The sequence below is a fragment of the Brachyhypopomus gauderio genome, chromosome 11, assembly GCF_052324685.1.
Source record: "Brachyhypopomus gauderio isolate BG-103 chromosome 11, BGAUD_0.2, whole genome shotgun sequence".
NCBI lineage: Eukaryota > Metazoa > Chordata > Actinopteri > Gymnotiformes > Hypopomidae > Brachyhypopomus > Brachyhypopomus gauderio.
This window is the reverse complement of record NC_135221.1, coordinates 1,979,232-1,993,793: the sequence shown is the minus strand read 5'-3', so window position 1 is coordinate 1,993,793 and position 14,562 is coordinate 1,979,232. Positions and strand designations below refer to the sequence as shown.

The window sequence follows — 14,562 nt, the reverse complement described above, 5'->3', positions numbered from 1 at the left end:
AAGAGACACCAACCAACCAACCAAACCAACCCATCCATCCATCCATCCCCCACCTACCACTAACCCTAACACAAGATGAGCTGCCACAGAGGAGGATGTAGTCTTTAGAAGGATGAAACATATTCTGAGGTACACTGATTATTCTGAGGTACACTCATTCTGAGTTACACTACTGATGGTGTGTCTTAATTTCTTTACTAAATGCTTCAATCTTAGTAAATAATAATAATTAATAATGATTCATTTTATTTCAAGGTGCCTTTCTAGACACTCAAGGACACAGTACACACAATAAAATACAAGTAAAATGTAGTACACACAAGAAAACAACACTTAAAAAAAAAAAAGCAGGTAATATAAGCGAATCTAGAAAAGTGCGTCTTAAGTCTGCTTTTAAAATGTGTGAAAGAATGATTGTTACGGATGTCAGGTGGGAGCGTGTTCCAGAGTTGAGGAGCAGAGTGACTGAAGGCTCTGCTGCCCATGGTACTAAGACGAGCAGTGGGAACTGTTATATGAATGGAAGAGGAGGATCTAAGGGTACGGGAGTGTGAGGTAATTTGGAGAAGATCAGAGAGATAAGGGGGAGCCAAATTATGGATAGATTTAAAAGTAAGAAGCAAGATTTTAAACTGGATGCGGAAATGTATGGGAAGCCAGTGGAGCTGCTGTAGGACCGGGGTGATGTGTTGTATTGAGGGAGTTTTGGTGATAACATGAGCAGCAGCATTTTGTACGAGTTGAAGTCTACGGATAGATTTAATTGAAGTCTACGGATAAATTTCTTTACTAAATGCTTAGAGACAGTAAATAATGTTTACTTAAGCTCCGGCATCACTGTTGGCTTCTTGGCTTCCACATTGGAACCGAACCCTATTCCCAAAACCGAGCCCTGCTTAAAACATCAATACCTGAACCATTAAACCAGTATAACAGTGAGGAATCCAAGTATAAACTCATCACACAAACCTGTGAAGTGTTATTTGACACCACAGAAGGAACAATCCTCTCTTGAAGTCATTTAACTCAGATATGGACATTTTCAAAATATATATTTTACTCAGATAGTGGTTTTTCTAGTTTTTATATTGTATTATTTCTTAACATGCTATATTCACGGGTGGTTACATACCTTGTGCTATGTTCTTTTAATTGTTTGTATTCCTATGTACAGCACTTTAGCACAGCCTTGGCTGTTTATAAAGTGCTATATAAATAAAGCTGAGTTGAGTTGGTCAAGGGTCGTTATGTCTGTTGTATCTAAATATTTTGGCCCTAGCTCTGTTATACTGAACTGTTGGCAAGAAAGCCTAAAGGCTTGTACTGGTTAGAGTGCAGACATTTCTGATGATACATCTTAACTTTGCCACTAGATGGCGCAGTACACCCATCTAATGTCTTCAGTAAGAGCATTTCTGTCATAGAGGGACAATAATAAAGCTTATTCATCAGTTTAGCCAGGGTTAGGGTTAGGAAGTGTCAAATGTGCCTGCCAGTGTATCCCTTTGCAAATGTAGAGTACATAATTCCATAGGTATAACCCTACTCTTAAACCCTAACCCAGTATTAATAATCATCCAATCCATAGCTCTTATTTCTCAGGGTAAACAGTGTTCAACACAATGTAGAGCACATCAACATTGGTATGTACAGTGGCCAGTTGATTCAGTCTCACTACAAATGCAAACTTGATCAAAACGGAGTCAAACATTAAACTCAGATATAGAAAAAAAAATTTATTACAAAAATATTCTTGTAACAGGCTTACATGAACCTCCTAAGAAAACGATCATGTCTGCAGCAGGACGTGCATATATGATCTGACAAGGGAAACTGCACATGCAAAGGTTACGGTTTAGGATTTAGGGTTAGGGGTGAGTGGTTAAGGTTAGGTGTTAGGGGTTAGGGATTGGGTTTAGGGTTAGTAACCTGCTGCATATTTTAGTGTGTTTTCAGACTGTGATATATAAACTTATTTCACAAAACCTGGTCAAAAATTAATAATTTTCTACAATATTTCTGAAGCAAACATGTTTTGCAAATATTGCAAGTAAATGTGAATGTAACTGTTATTCTGTTTCAGCATAGTGCACATGAGCCACTGACACTGCAAAATAACACTCAGAAAAATACTAGAAAAATAAAGCTGATTAGCAATATAGATGAAAATCATTTCTCCTTTTCTTCACCCAGCCAGCTTTTGTTTCCTGATCTGATCCAGTCTGGGCAGAGTCCACATAACAATAATAATAATAATAATAATAATACAATGGGGGAAAATAATGAACGCCACAGTGTGTGTTACGAATATGTAAACAGAACTTCAGAATCTATTCTTATCATTTCATCAGACATTACAATATTCAAACATTTGTATAGCACATCTGCATTTTTCTTGTATGGCATTTTGTAAAATTCTGGTAACATACATTTTTTGTGAGTTTTGCCTCTTTATATTGCCTGTGTTGGGGTTGGTTAGGGTTACGGTTAGGGTTAGGAGTAGGGTTGGGGTTCATTTTGATTGTGTGCTTAGTTTTCAGGTCCGGATGCATTTGATTTTATGTGTGATTGTACAATTTTGACAATTCTAATGCAAAACACACTGGTTTATGTCCATTACAGATATACATACAGACTTTTTCCATCCTGAGAGTTCAAAATAAATGTGTCCGATCTGTCAGAATGGCTGTATCATGAATGTTTATCTTTGCTCTACTTGAAAATGGCATTTTCAAGCTACATTTCCATCACTTTTTGTGGGTAAAGTAGTTCAAACTCAAGTTCTTGGTCTACAGTCTCTGTGAGCAGAGACCCATTGCCTATGTGAGGGTAGCCAGTTAGCACTTGTAATGAAAATGCTGATGCACTTTTCCATCCAGGTGAGCATGTGAGTGTGTGTGTGTATGTGTGTGCATGTCTGGATACACCTTGGAGTAAATATTTGAGGGGCTTCCAAGGGCAGCTGCACCCATAGCTAGGTACCTCTGAGTGGGGAAATCAGGATTACAGCTGCCAGGGGAGGTCAGGTGTTTGTCCTGGGCAGAATGGTCCCGCTGGGGTGCAGGCCTGCGTGGGAGGCCCTGCCGGAGGTGGCTGTGGCAGAGCCAGAGTACTATGGTGCCCATCATTAGGAGAGCCACTGCTGGGATACCAATAATCAGAGGCCAGGGGAGACCAGAGTTCAGGTGGGGAGGAGACACGGGTTTCTCAGCCTGGGGATCTACACACACACACACGCACACACACACACTCAGTAGCTGCAGGCTTTATAAAATCACATTTTACAGGTTTTCTCAGTCGACTCGGTTCATTTCTCAGATCAGAATTGAAATTCTCAAAACTATTCATTCAATATCCATATCTCCATATCTCACTTGTACACATCATAATTGCATTTCTCATTGTGTTTAACATTTTGTAAATGCTTTTGTGCATTTTGCAAATTGACATGGACAATGGTCTGTTGTTTTTTACATTATCAGTTGCTTATGTCATGTTTATCAAAATGTGTTGTACGAATTGTCTGTTGAATTGTCTTACCCTCCAAAACATTTAGTCTTTAGGTCATCGCCTAGGTCATTATATGCAAAAATCTCTAAAGCCTGGTTTATACTGTCGCGAGTGATCGTAGCGCGTGACTACGCTCACCTCACGCGAACGGTAGAACCGTTTATACTTTCCACGTGCAGTGTTCTCCGAAACGATATGTGGTAGTATAAAGAAACACCCCTCAACAACAGGGGAAGGAACATTTATGACAAATTTTAATGTTGCTTTGTGTTTCAGGTTTGAAAAGTGCTGGAATTTAGGCTAAAGTACTTGAAAATGCTTGAAATTGCAACTACTTCGTTTCACAACAAATAGCTGTCTGACTGAACTGTTCTCTTGTATTACATTAACAAATACGAGCCTCTTGTAATTCCAGGACGAAACATGAGAGAACGTGAAGACGTTAAGATTGGGTGTTTTGATTAAATAAATGTGATTAAAAGCGAATAATTTCGAATCATTTTGAGTATATGTATAAATATTTAACTTATTTAAGTTTATCGTGCTGGGAAATATTGAACTGGACCTTTACTGTAATTGGCAAACATTTATAGACACTAAACACTGCAGTATCACAAAGTCTCATAATGGAAAGACAAGGCCATGTACAGGTTGAACAGCCAAGAAGAGGAGCAAGACTGTGGTGTAGAGGGGTAAGACTGTGTGGTGTAAGGCTGAGGGGACAAAACAGTAAAATAAGGGCAACAATTGTGGACCATGTTTTACATGTAAGTCATGGTGTCACAATGGCTGAAGCTGGTCGTTGGGTGCAGCTGAATATTGGAAGAACAACTGTGTCTGCAGTCATTAAAACATTTCATAGAGAAAACATGTATGTAATTCAGTTATGTGCTCTCCGCTGTAATGCTGCACATTGACTAATTCTGACACGTTATTAATTTTTTTGTTTTGCATTTTTGGATTCTTATACCATATAGGATATCAAGAATAGCTCATAGGGGTAGCAGAGGTTCCATTTTCACATAAGAGGAGGCAGTATGTGCTCAGGTTGTTTTGAATGTGTAGAATAAGCTTCTAATTTTGCAGTTTTTCCAGTCAGTTGTCTGTCTTTTCTGAATTTCAATCAGATTTTGTCAACAAATTGCAGTGCGAACAATACAGCCAAACAATATTGCTGTACAAATTTGATTATAGTCCAATTTCTTGCTATCAGTCTCCCACATACAGTGATGTGTAACTGTGTTCCGTGTAAGTTTGTATGTGTGTAACATGTATTTGATATACCACAGAATGTGCAGCAATCTTGAAATCAAAAGCTTAGCTAGTTTCCATCAGAATATACAGTCTGCACTGACTGTGACTTACAGTTGCACTGACAACACTTCTAAGTATATTTTGACTGCCTTGTTCTTAGGCAATGGCACACAGACTAGATATTCTGATGGCACTGACAAATTGACTGGCCTAAATATTTGCTTTTGAGGCTAAAACAAAGAATTTTGAGTGAAGTATGTGCGTTTGCAGGTATTTCATTGGGTTTTGCTGTTTGCACTAACTGTTTTGAGAAATGCACTAGTTGTGATGCCAAAGTAAATCATGATGTGAGAAATGAACCGAAATGACTGAGAAAAACTGTAAAAATCTAAATACTTTTTTTTCAAAAGGTTATTCAGCATTAGAAACTTATTAATGTACTGTAACATTTGGAAAAGCAGCAAATGACAAATGACAAAAGGTACATGCAAACAAGCACATGTGTGCACACATACACAAATGCTTGCGCACGCACACACATACATATACACACACATACACACACGCACGCGCGCACACACACATAGGCGCACACGCACATAAATACACACACACACACACACATACACATTCGTACACACGCGCGTTCACACACACACACACACACACACACCTGGAAGTACAGTGAGGTAGGCGCTGCGGAAACTGTAGCCCATCGTGTTTGCTCCGAGGCAGATGTACATTCCTGCATCTTCATCACGGGCGTTTACGATGGCGAGCTTGTTGAGGTAGGAGCCATCAGGCCTGGACCAGACACCTCCTGTGGGCAACACCATGAAGTGTTGACCCCCAACCTCTAGGGTGGAGTTGGAGTGACCCTCCATGCTCGACTCTACACGCTTTAGCCACTGGATGACAGGTTTTACGTCACTGTGCACCTTGCACTGGAAAGAGGCTGCACCTCCGAATTCCACTGTGGTGTTGACTGGGTGAGATCCTGTCAGGACAGGCTTGGAGTTTGTGCGTTCTGTAAACAACCAGAAGAGACAGTCCTGTCTATATAGAGGCTGCATATCTGAATCTTACTGCTTATGAAACATAATATTCAGACAAAAAAAAAGATCTAGGATCATCATTAACAATAACATACAGGTTTCCAGGTTGTCATGTTGCATGAAGGGTTGGGGATTTTCCGTGGAGCAATGTTTTAATTTGGGCTTTTAATGCAATTTTTATTTGCATACCTATCAGCCACTGTGAATGTTAAGTAAGCAGGGTGTTGCTAATCACCACTTGTCATGCCTCCAAAAGCTACTAAAAAGAGTAAGAAATCAGGACAATCTCAGCTGCTGGTAAGGCCTGTTCTTCAGAGAACATCATTGGCTTTGATTTCCCCTCGGTCTGTGATGTTCCAGCTAATCCTAACCCTAGGTTAACCCTGACCTTAACCCTAGGTTAACCTTGACCCTTGGCTTTGATTACCCCTCGGTCTGTGATGAGCGATGTTCCAGCCCGTCAATGGAAAAAACAGCTCCAACATAGCGAATTGTACAAGCTGAACTTTTGGAGTCGAAATCACTTAAGGTGGAGATGCAGGAGATGAGGACGGAAATGATTTGTGAATTAGGTGCCACAAGGTCTCGACTTTGAAAATGACAGTTTCAGACATGCAACACACTCTGTCCACATGTTCTGATAATGTGCTCGCAATGCAGACAGAGGTGGATTTTTTAAAAACAAAGGACCTTAATAGTGCGTAAATTAGTGCAGAACTGGCGATCTACTAAATTGGAAGTATTCCACTGTGCCTGGAAGGATAGCATTATTGAATACAAACGGGCACTCACTAAAACACGCTCAGAATACGTAGCCTCACTGATAGAGAAAAATAAAAACAATCTTAGCGTCCTCTTATCGTCCTCAAATATAATACATTTCGTCCTTTGGGTCAATCTGACTGAATATTTACCTCCAGAAAATGATTTACAGAATATTGTTGACCACATTTATTTGTCGAATACATAAATAATCCCTTGAAAATCAGTGAGTTTACCTGTCCTCTAACGCCACCATCAAGCTAAACCTTTAAATTAGAATGAATTTATCTTGAATTTTTCATATATATTTTCTCAAATTGACTTCTCAACATTAATGACCACAAGTCTTCTTTTGGTGATGATGGATAGGATCTTTACTATAGCGCCACCAATAGAAAAACTTTCAGGTTGAGAGCACATTTATGACTCTCACAGAATGACCATATTGATTAATGTTGGTGACTCCCCCTTTGCCTTCATAAACATTTATTTACATATTTTTTAACTTTATTTACATATTTTTAATTTACTATTTTTTGTAATATTTTTGTGGTTAGTTTCTTTAAGATCTCGCTCACCTCTCCTCTTTTGTTATCTGGGCTTGGGACCTGCAGTGGGAGTGATTTTATTTTATTTTTTTATTATATTAAAGGTTTTTATGCCCACTGTAAATTTTTAGTCTTTGAAAACAAGTTATGACAACATGAAAATACACCCATTTGTGAAACAGTGTTAACATGATAGTAGTCAAAACATGAAACAGTTCTTTATGTCCACAGTAAAGCTGTTAGTCTGCACTACTATACACAGGATGTGCAGAGTGTATGTGCATGCTCCTTGCAGACATTTTTTTGCAGTTTGAAAAGGTTATGCTGGTCTTATCGTTTTGGGTCGAACAGACCTGCCACGTTTCTTGCTTCATCTGTGAAGGCAAACACAGGTGATGTTACCTTCTTGTTCTTGACAGCAAGACGTTCAGAGGGAAGCTCTGGTTTATTCTTTCTCACTGTCCCCAACATTGTAACCTTCTTTTTGAGAAGTTCCTCACGCAGGGAGTAAAGCCTGGTTTATACTCGATGCGCCGCGAGCGGCGCGAGGGTCCGTGCGGCGAAAATGACGTAATCGCTGTGGCTCCGCCCGTGCGCGAGGGCCTCTCGAATTTTGTAACTTCGCGCGCGCGCCGCGCTTCAGCGCGATGGACAAAGTCATGTTTGCCGGGTTCATACACCTATACAAGGTGGAATTAATGCACTTGTACGTCACTTTAAAGGTCCATTTCAATATTTCCCAGCACGTTAAACTTAATTAAGTTAAATATTTATACATATACTCGAAATGAATCGAAATAATTCGCTTTTTTTAATCACATTAGTTTATGGTTGTTTATTTTCAAAACGCCCAATCTTAACGTCTTCACGTTCTCATGTTTCGCCCTGGAATTACAAGAGGCTCGTATTTGTTAACGTATCGTTTCGGACAACACTGCAAAGCCATATTTACGTTTGATGCCTGATGTGTATATATACGCTCTCTGGTCAGGTAAAAATGTTCTTTCACCGGTTTTGCATGGGTTTTTTATTCTCCACTGCCACCTATCGCCACCTATCGTTTCGGAGAACACTGCAGCGACGCTCGCGAAAGTATAAACGCCTACACCGCTCGCGCAGGGTCGCGCGAGGTGGGCGGAGTTGCGCGCTACGGTCGCTCGCGAAAGTATAAACCAGGCTTTAGACGTGAAATAATGATCACACGTAATGGTATGGCCATGCAGTCCTTCAGCCATATCATTCACAACCCTTTTGCCCTGATTTTTTATGGTGCTTCACCAGATTTGCCGTGTACACTTGCATATTCCAGGCAAAGCTGGACTGTGTCACATGCTGCCCATATTTTGGTGCCATATTTCGCAGGTTTGCTAGGCATATAGTGTCTGAATGGACAGCGCCCACAAAATGCAACCAAGCACTCATCGACACTCAGGTCATGGCCTGGATTATAAAGCAGCGGTAAACGCTGCACCCACTTGTCCCACACATCCCTTATTCCTGCAAGTTTGACACATTCTCGTCTGCCCTGCCTTGTTTGAGCAACCATGGCCTGGTGGTTAGGGAACTGGTCTTGTGACCGGAGGCTTGTGGGTTCGAGTCCCAGACCTGAGGCCATGACTGAGGAGCCCCTGAGCAAAGCCCTTAACCCTCAATTGCTCACTTGTATAAAAATGAGATAAAAATGTAAGTCGCTCTGGATAAGGGCGTCTGCCAAATGCCGTAAATGTAAATGTTGTTTGTTTGTCATCAAAACGTATGACACGAGACAAATGATGGAATGACATCAGAGACATGATGGCTGGAAATATTGCTCTTCCAGTCTCAACATTCTGAAGGCTTGCTGTTGCTTCACCTTTGTAAACTCCTGCCAAAATTAGCAAGCCAATCTAGGCTTCCAAGTCAACTACATTCAAATCTTTCCAGCTGTCCCCATATACACGCTTCCCCTCTAAACCTGTCATCCCAAGCACAATATTTTTTTTTTATCAATGGCGTTACAAAGAGCTTGAATAATGACTTGATGTCATCATGGCTGACTGCATATCTAGTGGGTCCTGGAACCATTTTGATAATATTACTAGCACTACGTCCACCCTGCTGTTTCAGTGGAGAACGGGACCAAAGTATCTTTCTATTTTTGGAAGGGATCATGTCTGCAGGTGGTTGAGGGACAACAGGAGGGTCAACACACTCATTCTCATCAGATGAGAATTCCTCAACATCAGCGTCCTCCTGAACACAGTCCTGTCTCGGAGACAATCTCCTTTAAGTCACTTTCACTGTCCAAGAGCTGCTCCAAAACATCTTTGACAATAAACCTTTTCCCAGAAGACATTTTCAAAGTGAGAGCATGCAGATTGCAGTATACTCAGGGCACAATGAGGAATGATTTGGATAGAGGACTGAGATGCAAGCTTTTATATTTGCTCCTCCCTGATTTTGCATGATTTTGCAGGAGGTCAGAGGTGAACTTCGGTATAGCCAGTGTGTATTTATTTTTTTTTTTTACTCTTATTTATAGACATTTTCAGTTATTGTACAAAAACTGTTTAAATCCAAACTAACCGTGACATAGTAAGGTATTGATACAAACTAAACAATATCACGGAACAAACAAAAAAGGATAACCCCCCTCAATCTTTAAACCCTCACAAACTTGCGTGTGGTTGCCGGTCTGTTCACAGATGAACAAACATACCAATTGTACACCAACACATGGACATACACATGTACCTGTTTAAACACACACACACACACGGTGCAGTTACTGGCAGCCCTCTGATTTTATGCCACAGGAGGGTTTCTGCAGACTGTTGGTGATGCACACGGACTAAGCAAAGCTGCAGTACCTAAATGTGTACATGCTGTTACCAAAGCATTGTTTCGCCATGCAGCAGCATACATCAAATTTCCAAGAACTAGGGATGCATTATATGAAGCTAAAATTGGTTTTCATACAATTGCTAACATTCCTGGAGTTGTTGGTGCAGTGGACGGCACTCTGATCTCCATACACACTCCCAGCCTCTTGAGCCCAATCTACACTTGCTGAAAGGGCTTCTCTGCTCTGAATGTCCAAGTAATATGTAACCACCAAGGCCTCTTTATGGACATTGTGGCAAAGTGGCCTGGGAGTACTCATGACTCCTTCATCTGGGCCAATTCTGGAGTGTGTCAGATGGCTAGAGATGGTGCATTTGATGGAGGACATTTACTAGCGGACAGTGGGTATCCTCTCTGAAGCTACATACTCACTCCTGTATCAAATCCCCAGACTGAGGCTGAGGAGAGATACAACATGGCACACAGCAGAACACGATATGTGATCGAGAGAGCTTTGGGCATGTGGAAAATGCGTTTTCGGTGCCTCCACAAGTCATCCAGTGGCCTTCGGTTTTCTCCAGAATGCAGCTGTGCTGTAATTGTTGTATGTGCTATGCTGCACAACATTGCAGTGCAAGCTGGCATACATGTTCAAGAAGAGGAAGCTGAGGAGGATGATGAGGAAATAAATATTCTGGTAGTTACCAGGAGAAAGGAGAGGACTTTACCAGGCTGGCCTGGACAACCGAAGGCAAATTACAAGAAAATGTTTTTGCCTAGATACACCAAAAAATAAAATACTTTGGATAAGTGATCTGTGGGTGATCGATTTTTGTTATAAACATACACTCAGAGGCATTTGTTGTGGTTCAAGTTTTATTTTCAATAAACACCATGTGCAAAAAATAAAAAATAAAAATTCATTAAACAAAAAGGTCTTTCATCTTCCCTAAAACTCCTACCCAGTGTTGGTGGTGCTAGTACTGGGATCTGGAAGGAAAATGCATTAATGTCAGTGCCACAAAATGGGAGTTATTTCATAGATGTTTTAGTGAAAATTCAGTAAAGTATATTCACATTTACTATTGTTACTTGGTTAAGTATATCACCTTGTTCAGAGGGCAATATAATAGGATGCTCGTCTGGTACTCCGCTACTGCCAGCTGCTTTGCCATGATGTCAAGTTTGGCCCTCTTCAGTTCCAGCAGCTCCTGATGGTGCCTCTCCTTTTGGAGGAGCTTTTCCCTTTTGAGCTGCAGCCTTTCTTTTTCCAGTGCAATGAGCTCCACACTGCACCCACAGGTATTTAGAGGAGTCGTTGCTGGAGGATCTCCCTCTCTGGCCTGAGCACAGGAAAGCCCTGGAGAGACCTCAGGACTGCTGCTACATCCTGGGTATGCAGGTTCAGGTGGGGTAGAGGGAATCTCACCCAGACCTATATCAATACCCCCTGGTATCCCTTGAGTGGCTGTGGGGCCCAGTATCCCAAGTGCCCTTTCCTCCTCTACAGTAAGGGCACTTGTGGACATTTGACCCCCACCAGTCTTAGCCCTCTCCTTTCTTTGTTCTGCCCCCCTTTTTTGGCTTGACTAGAAAAGTCATGCCACTTTTTTCTGATCTCCTCACCCGATCTTTGTATGCCACTACAGGCACAGATATTCTTTGCAATATCTTCTCAGTTTTTTTTTTGAGAATTCGAGGAACTTCCTCGCGCTTTAGAAAATAAAACGCCTGTTTTTTCGACTTTGTCGACCATTTGGCTCAGCCCCGTCGCCAGAAAATGATGCTTCCTCTGTTTGCTAGCCATGGTTTTGAATGAGGTGTGAAAGGTTAATTGTGTGTCCTATTTATACCCTTGATATACGATCAGTCAGAATTGCAAAGATAATAATTTTACAGTTCTTCTCATTTTTTTCCCTTATACTTGACATTTCTACACTTATTAATTGTTAGTTTTTATGATTGTCATTTTGCCAATGATGCTTTTGCATCGTAATAATGAAAAAATTTATGTAAATCGGTGGTTCGGTTTTCGACTAGCAGAGATTTTCCAGTGCAGCTGCAGAGGCGGAGTCAACTAAGAACTATTTAGAACTTGTTCGTAAATTTGGAGACTATGAAGGCTTTTGGGAAACACTCGTAAATTTGGCGTTCTTAAAGTTACGTCGTTCTTAAAGTTGTTCGTAACTTTCCAAGATCGTTCGTTATCGGGAAACCCACCCCAAAGCACTAAGACACCGAACGAACACTTTAAACCAAACACGGGGTAAACGCATACAAACTAGACAATCAGGCAACGGAAAACACAGACGACTAAGCAACGAAACGAGTAGAACTCACAGATCAGGAAGCGTAGAACACTGAACAAAGACCAAAGAGCATGAATAACAAGAGCACAAACTAACGAATTGGAACAAAACAACCGATAACCAACATGTGAAACACAGGGACTATAAATACACACAACTAAACTAGACATAGGTGAAGACACTGATGACACGGGCGTGGCGGGGGACCATGGAGACAGACACGCAGGGAACAACACATACACGAGGAGCAGGAACCCGAAATGACAGTTAGAGGGGGGGCGTAGCTCTACGTGACAGTCACATTGCTATCTTACAAAAACAATTTTGTCCCATTTATTTTTTGGGTTTTGTGTAAAATTATATAATCTTGTCTTTTTGTTCTCTATTTTTGTGTTGTTTCTATACACACAAAAGACATGAATGTCTGCAGGCCTGCAGCCTCGTGCCTACGACAGCAGCACAGCAGTGCCAATATTACACGTTATAGCACTCCCTCTCGTGTATTATTGCGTAAATATTTGTATTTTTTCCCAAGAAGGAAGTAAAACTAAAGAACATTTGTGAAGGAGACTCCTTCGACAGTTGTGAGAAATTCCAGAGAGCACTGAGATTATGGAGTGAAGAGGGCTACCATCCAATGCACAATTTTTAAATTTATTTAAACATGATGTAAATAATAAAAACCTAAATTCACTTCTTTAAACAATGTACAAACCATCCAGAAAAAAAATGAATAAAAAAGTCAAATCTGTCTTCTGCATTCTGTGAAATTAAATTAAATGGGCTGATAATGTACTGGCAGGAAGAATATTTGTATACATCATACAATATGGTGTACATATGAGGGTGCTACAGACAGATAATAACTTGTAACATTTTGTTTTAACATTATCATTTATCACTGGCAGTGTATCTTATAATGTAGTATTTAGCATGTGATTACTGCCATTAGCAGCAAGCGACTTACTATAATTAAATTGCTATTTAAATTCTAAGAGCATGGTAAAGAAAAACAAAGAGACTCACAAGTGAAAAACAAAATTCAATAAGAACAAACTCTGAGGTCCACCCTATAACCCAAAACAAAAGTATCTTCACCTCTTGTAAAATAATTTGTAAGTAAAATGTGTTTTGTCACAAAAGAATAGTACTAATCTCTGATAAATCAAAATGTCGGGTGCAAATAGTACACACTGCTACGTATACCTGGGTGCAAATAGCACACACTGCTGCATATACCCGGGTGCAAATAGCACACACTGCTGCATATACCCGGGTGCAAATAGCACACACTGCTGCATATATTCAGGTGCAAATAACACACACTGCTGCATATACCCGGGTGCAAATAGCATCTGCCATAAATAAAAACCAATTAGAACCTAGCCACTAGGGTGCACACACCAGTGTATTTTAGTGCCGGTCCCAAGCCCGGATAAATAGGGAGGGTTGCGTCAGGAAGGGCATCCGGTGTAAAAACTGCGGCAAATCAAATGATGCGGATCAAAAAAATGGAAAGAAATTCCATACCGGATCGGTCGAAGCCTTAACAACGACCACCACTGGTGCTGTTGTCCAACAGGGCATTAGCGGAAATTGGACTACTGTTGGGACAAGGAGGAGGAGGAGAGGGGGGAGAGGGTTCTGAAGCTGAAGGAGAGGAGGCAGAGCAGGAAGGTGGAGGTTAGAGTTGGTATGTTGAATGTGGGCTCTATGACAGGTAAAGGGAGAGAGCTAGCTGATGCGATGGAGAGGAGGAAGATAGATATACTGTGTGTACAGGAGACCAAGTGGAAGGGGAGCAAGGCCAGGAGCATTGGTGGTGGCTTCAAACTCTTCTATCATGGTGTAGACAGGAAGAGAAATGGAGTAGGGGTAATCCTGAAGGATGAGTTTAGTAAGAGCGTAGTGGAGGTAAAGAGTGTAAGTGACAGGGTGATCTGTGTAAAGTTAGAGATTGATGGGGTGATGATGAATGTCATCAGTTAAAATTGCGATTAATTAATTACAAAGTTTCTAATTAATTCGATTAATTTTTTTAATCGCGTCCCACCCCTAGTTAAAACTGAAGACCCTCAAGCACTACAAGGTTTTGTGATTTTCTTGAGGAGCTGCTGTAATGCAATGGAAGATATGAGGTATTCTCACAATATTAATCTGTCCTCAAATTTGGAACTCTTGGTCATGAAACTTCCATATATGCTTAGACAAAGGTGGCGTTCTTATGTGTGTGAGTCCCAGGAGAAACAAAAGGCAGACCTCAATTTACAGACCTTGTTGCTTTCTTGGAAAGGCAAGAAT

At 40.8% G+C, this 14,562-nt stretch overlaps 1 protein-coding gene across 2 annotated transcripts in view; it reads right to left on the bottom strand.

The window, feature by feature from the left end:
• Positions 1–369: 369 nt before the first annotated feature.
• Positions 370–14,562, bottom strand: part of fgfrl1b (fibroblast growth factor receptor like 1b) — a 40,815-nt gene continuing 26,622 nt past the window's right edge. For both annotated transcript variants that reach the window (XM_077021031.1, XM_077021032.1), the window contains 2 exons: positions 5,438–5,791; positions 370–3,220 (listed from right to left, as the gene is read on the bottom strand). In XM_077021031.1, coding sequence (XP_076877146.1) covers positions 2,838–3,220; positions 5,438–5,791 — 737 coding nt within the window. In that variant the 3' untranslated portion in view covers positions 370–2,837. The remainder of the gene's footprint in view (positions 3,221–5,437; positions 5,792–14,562) is intronic.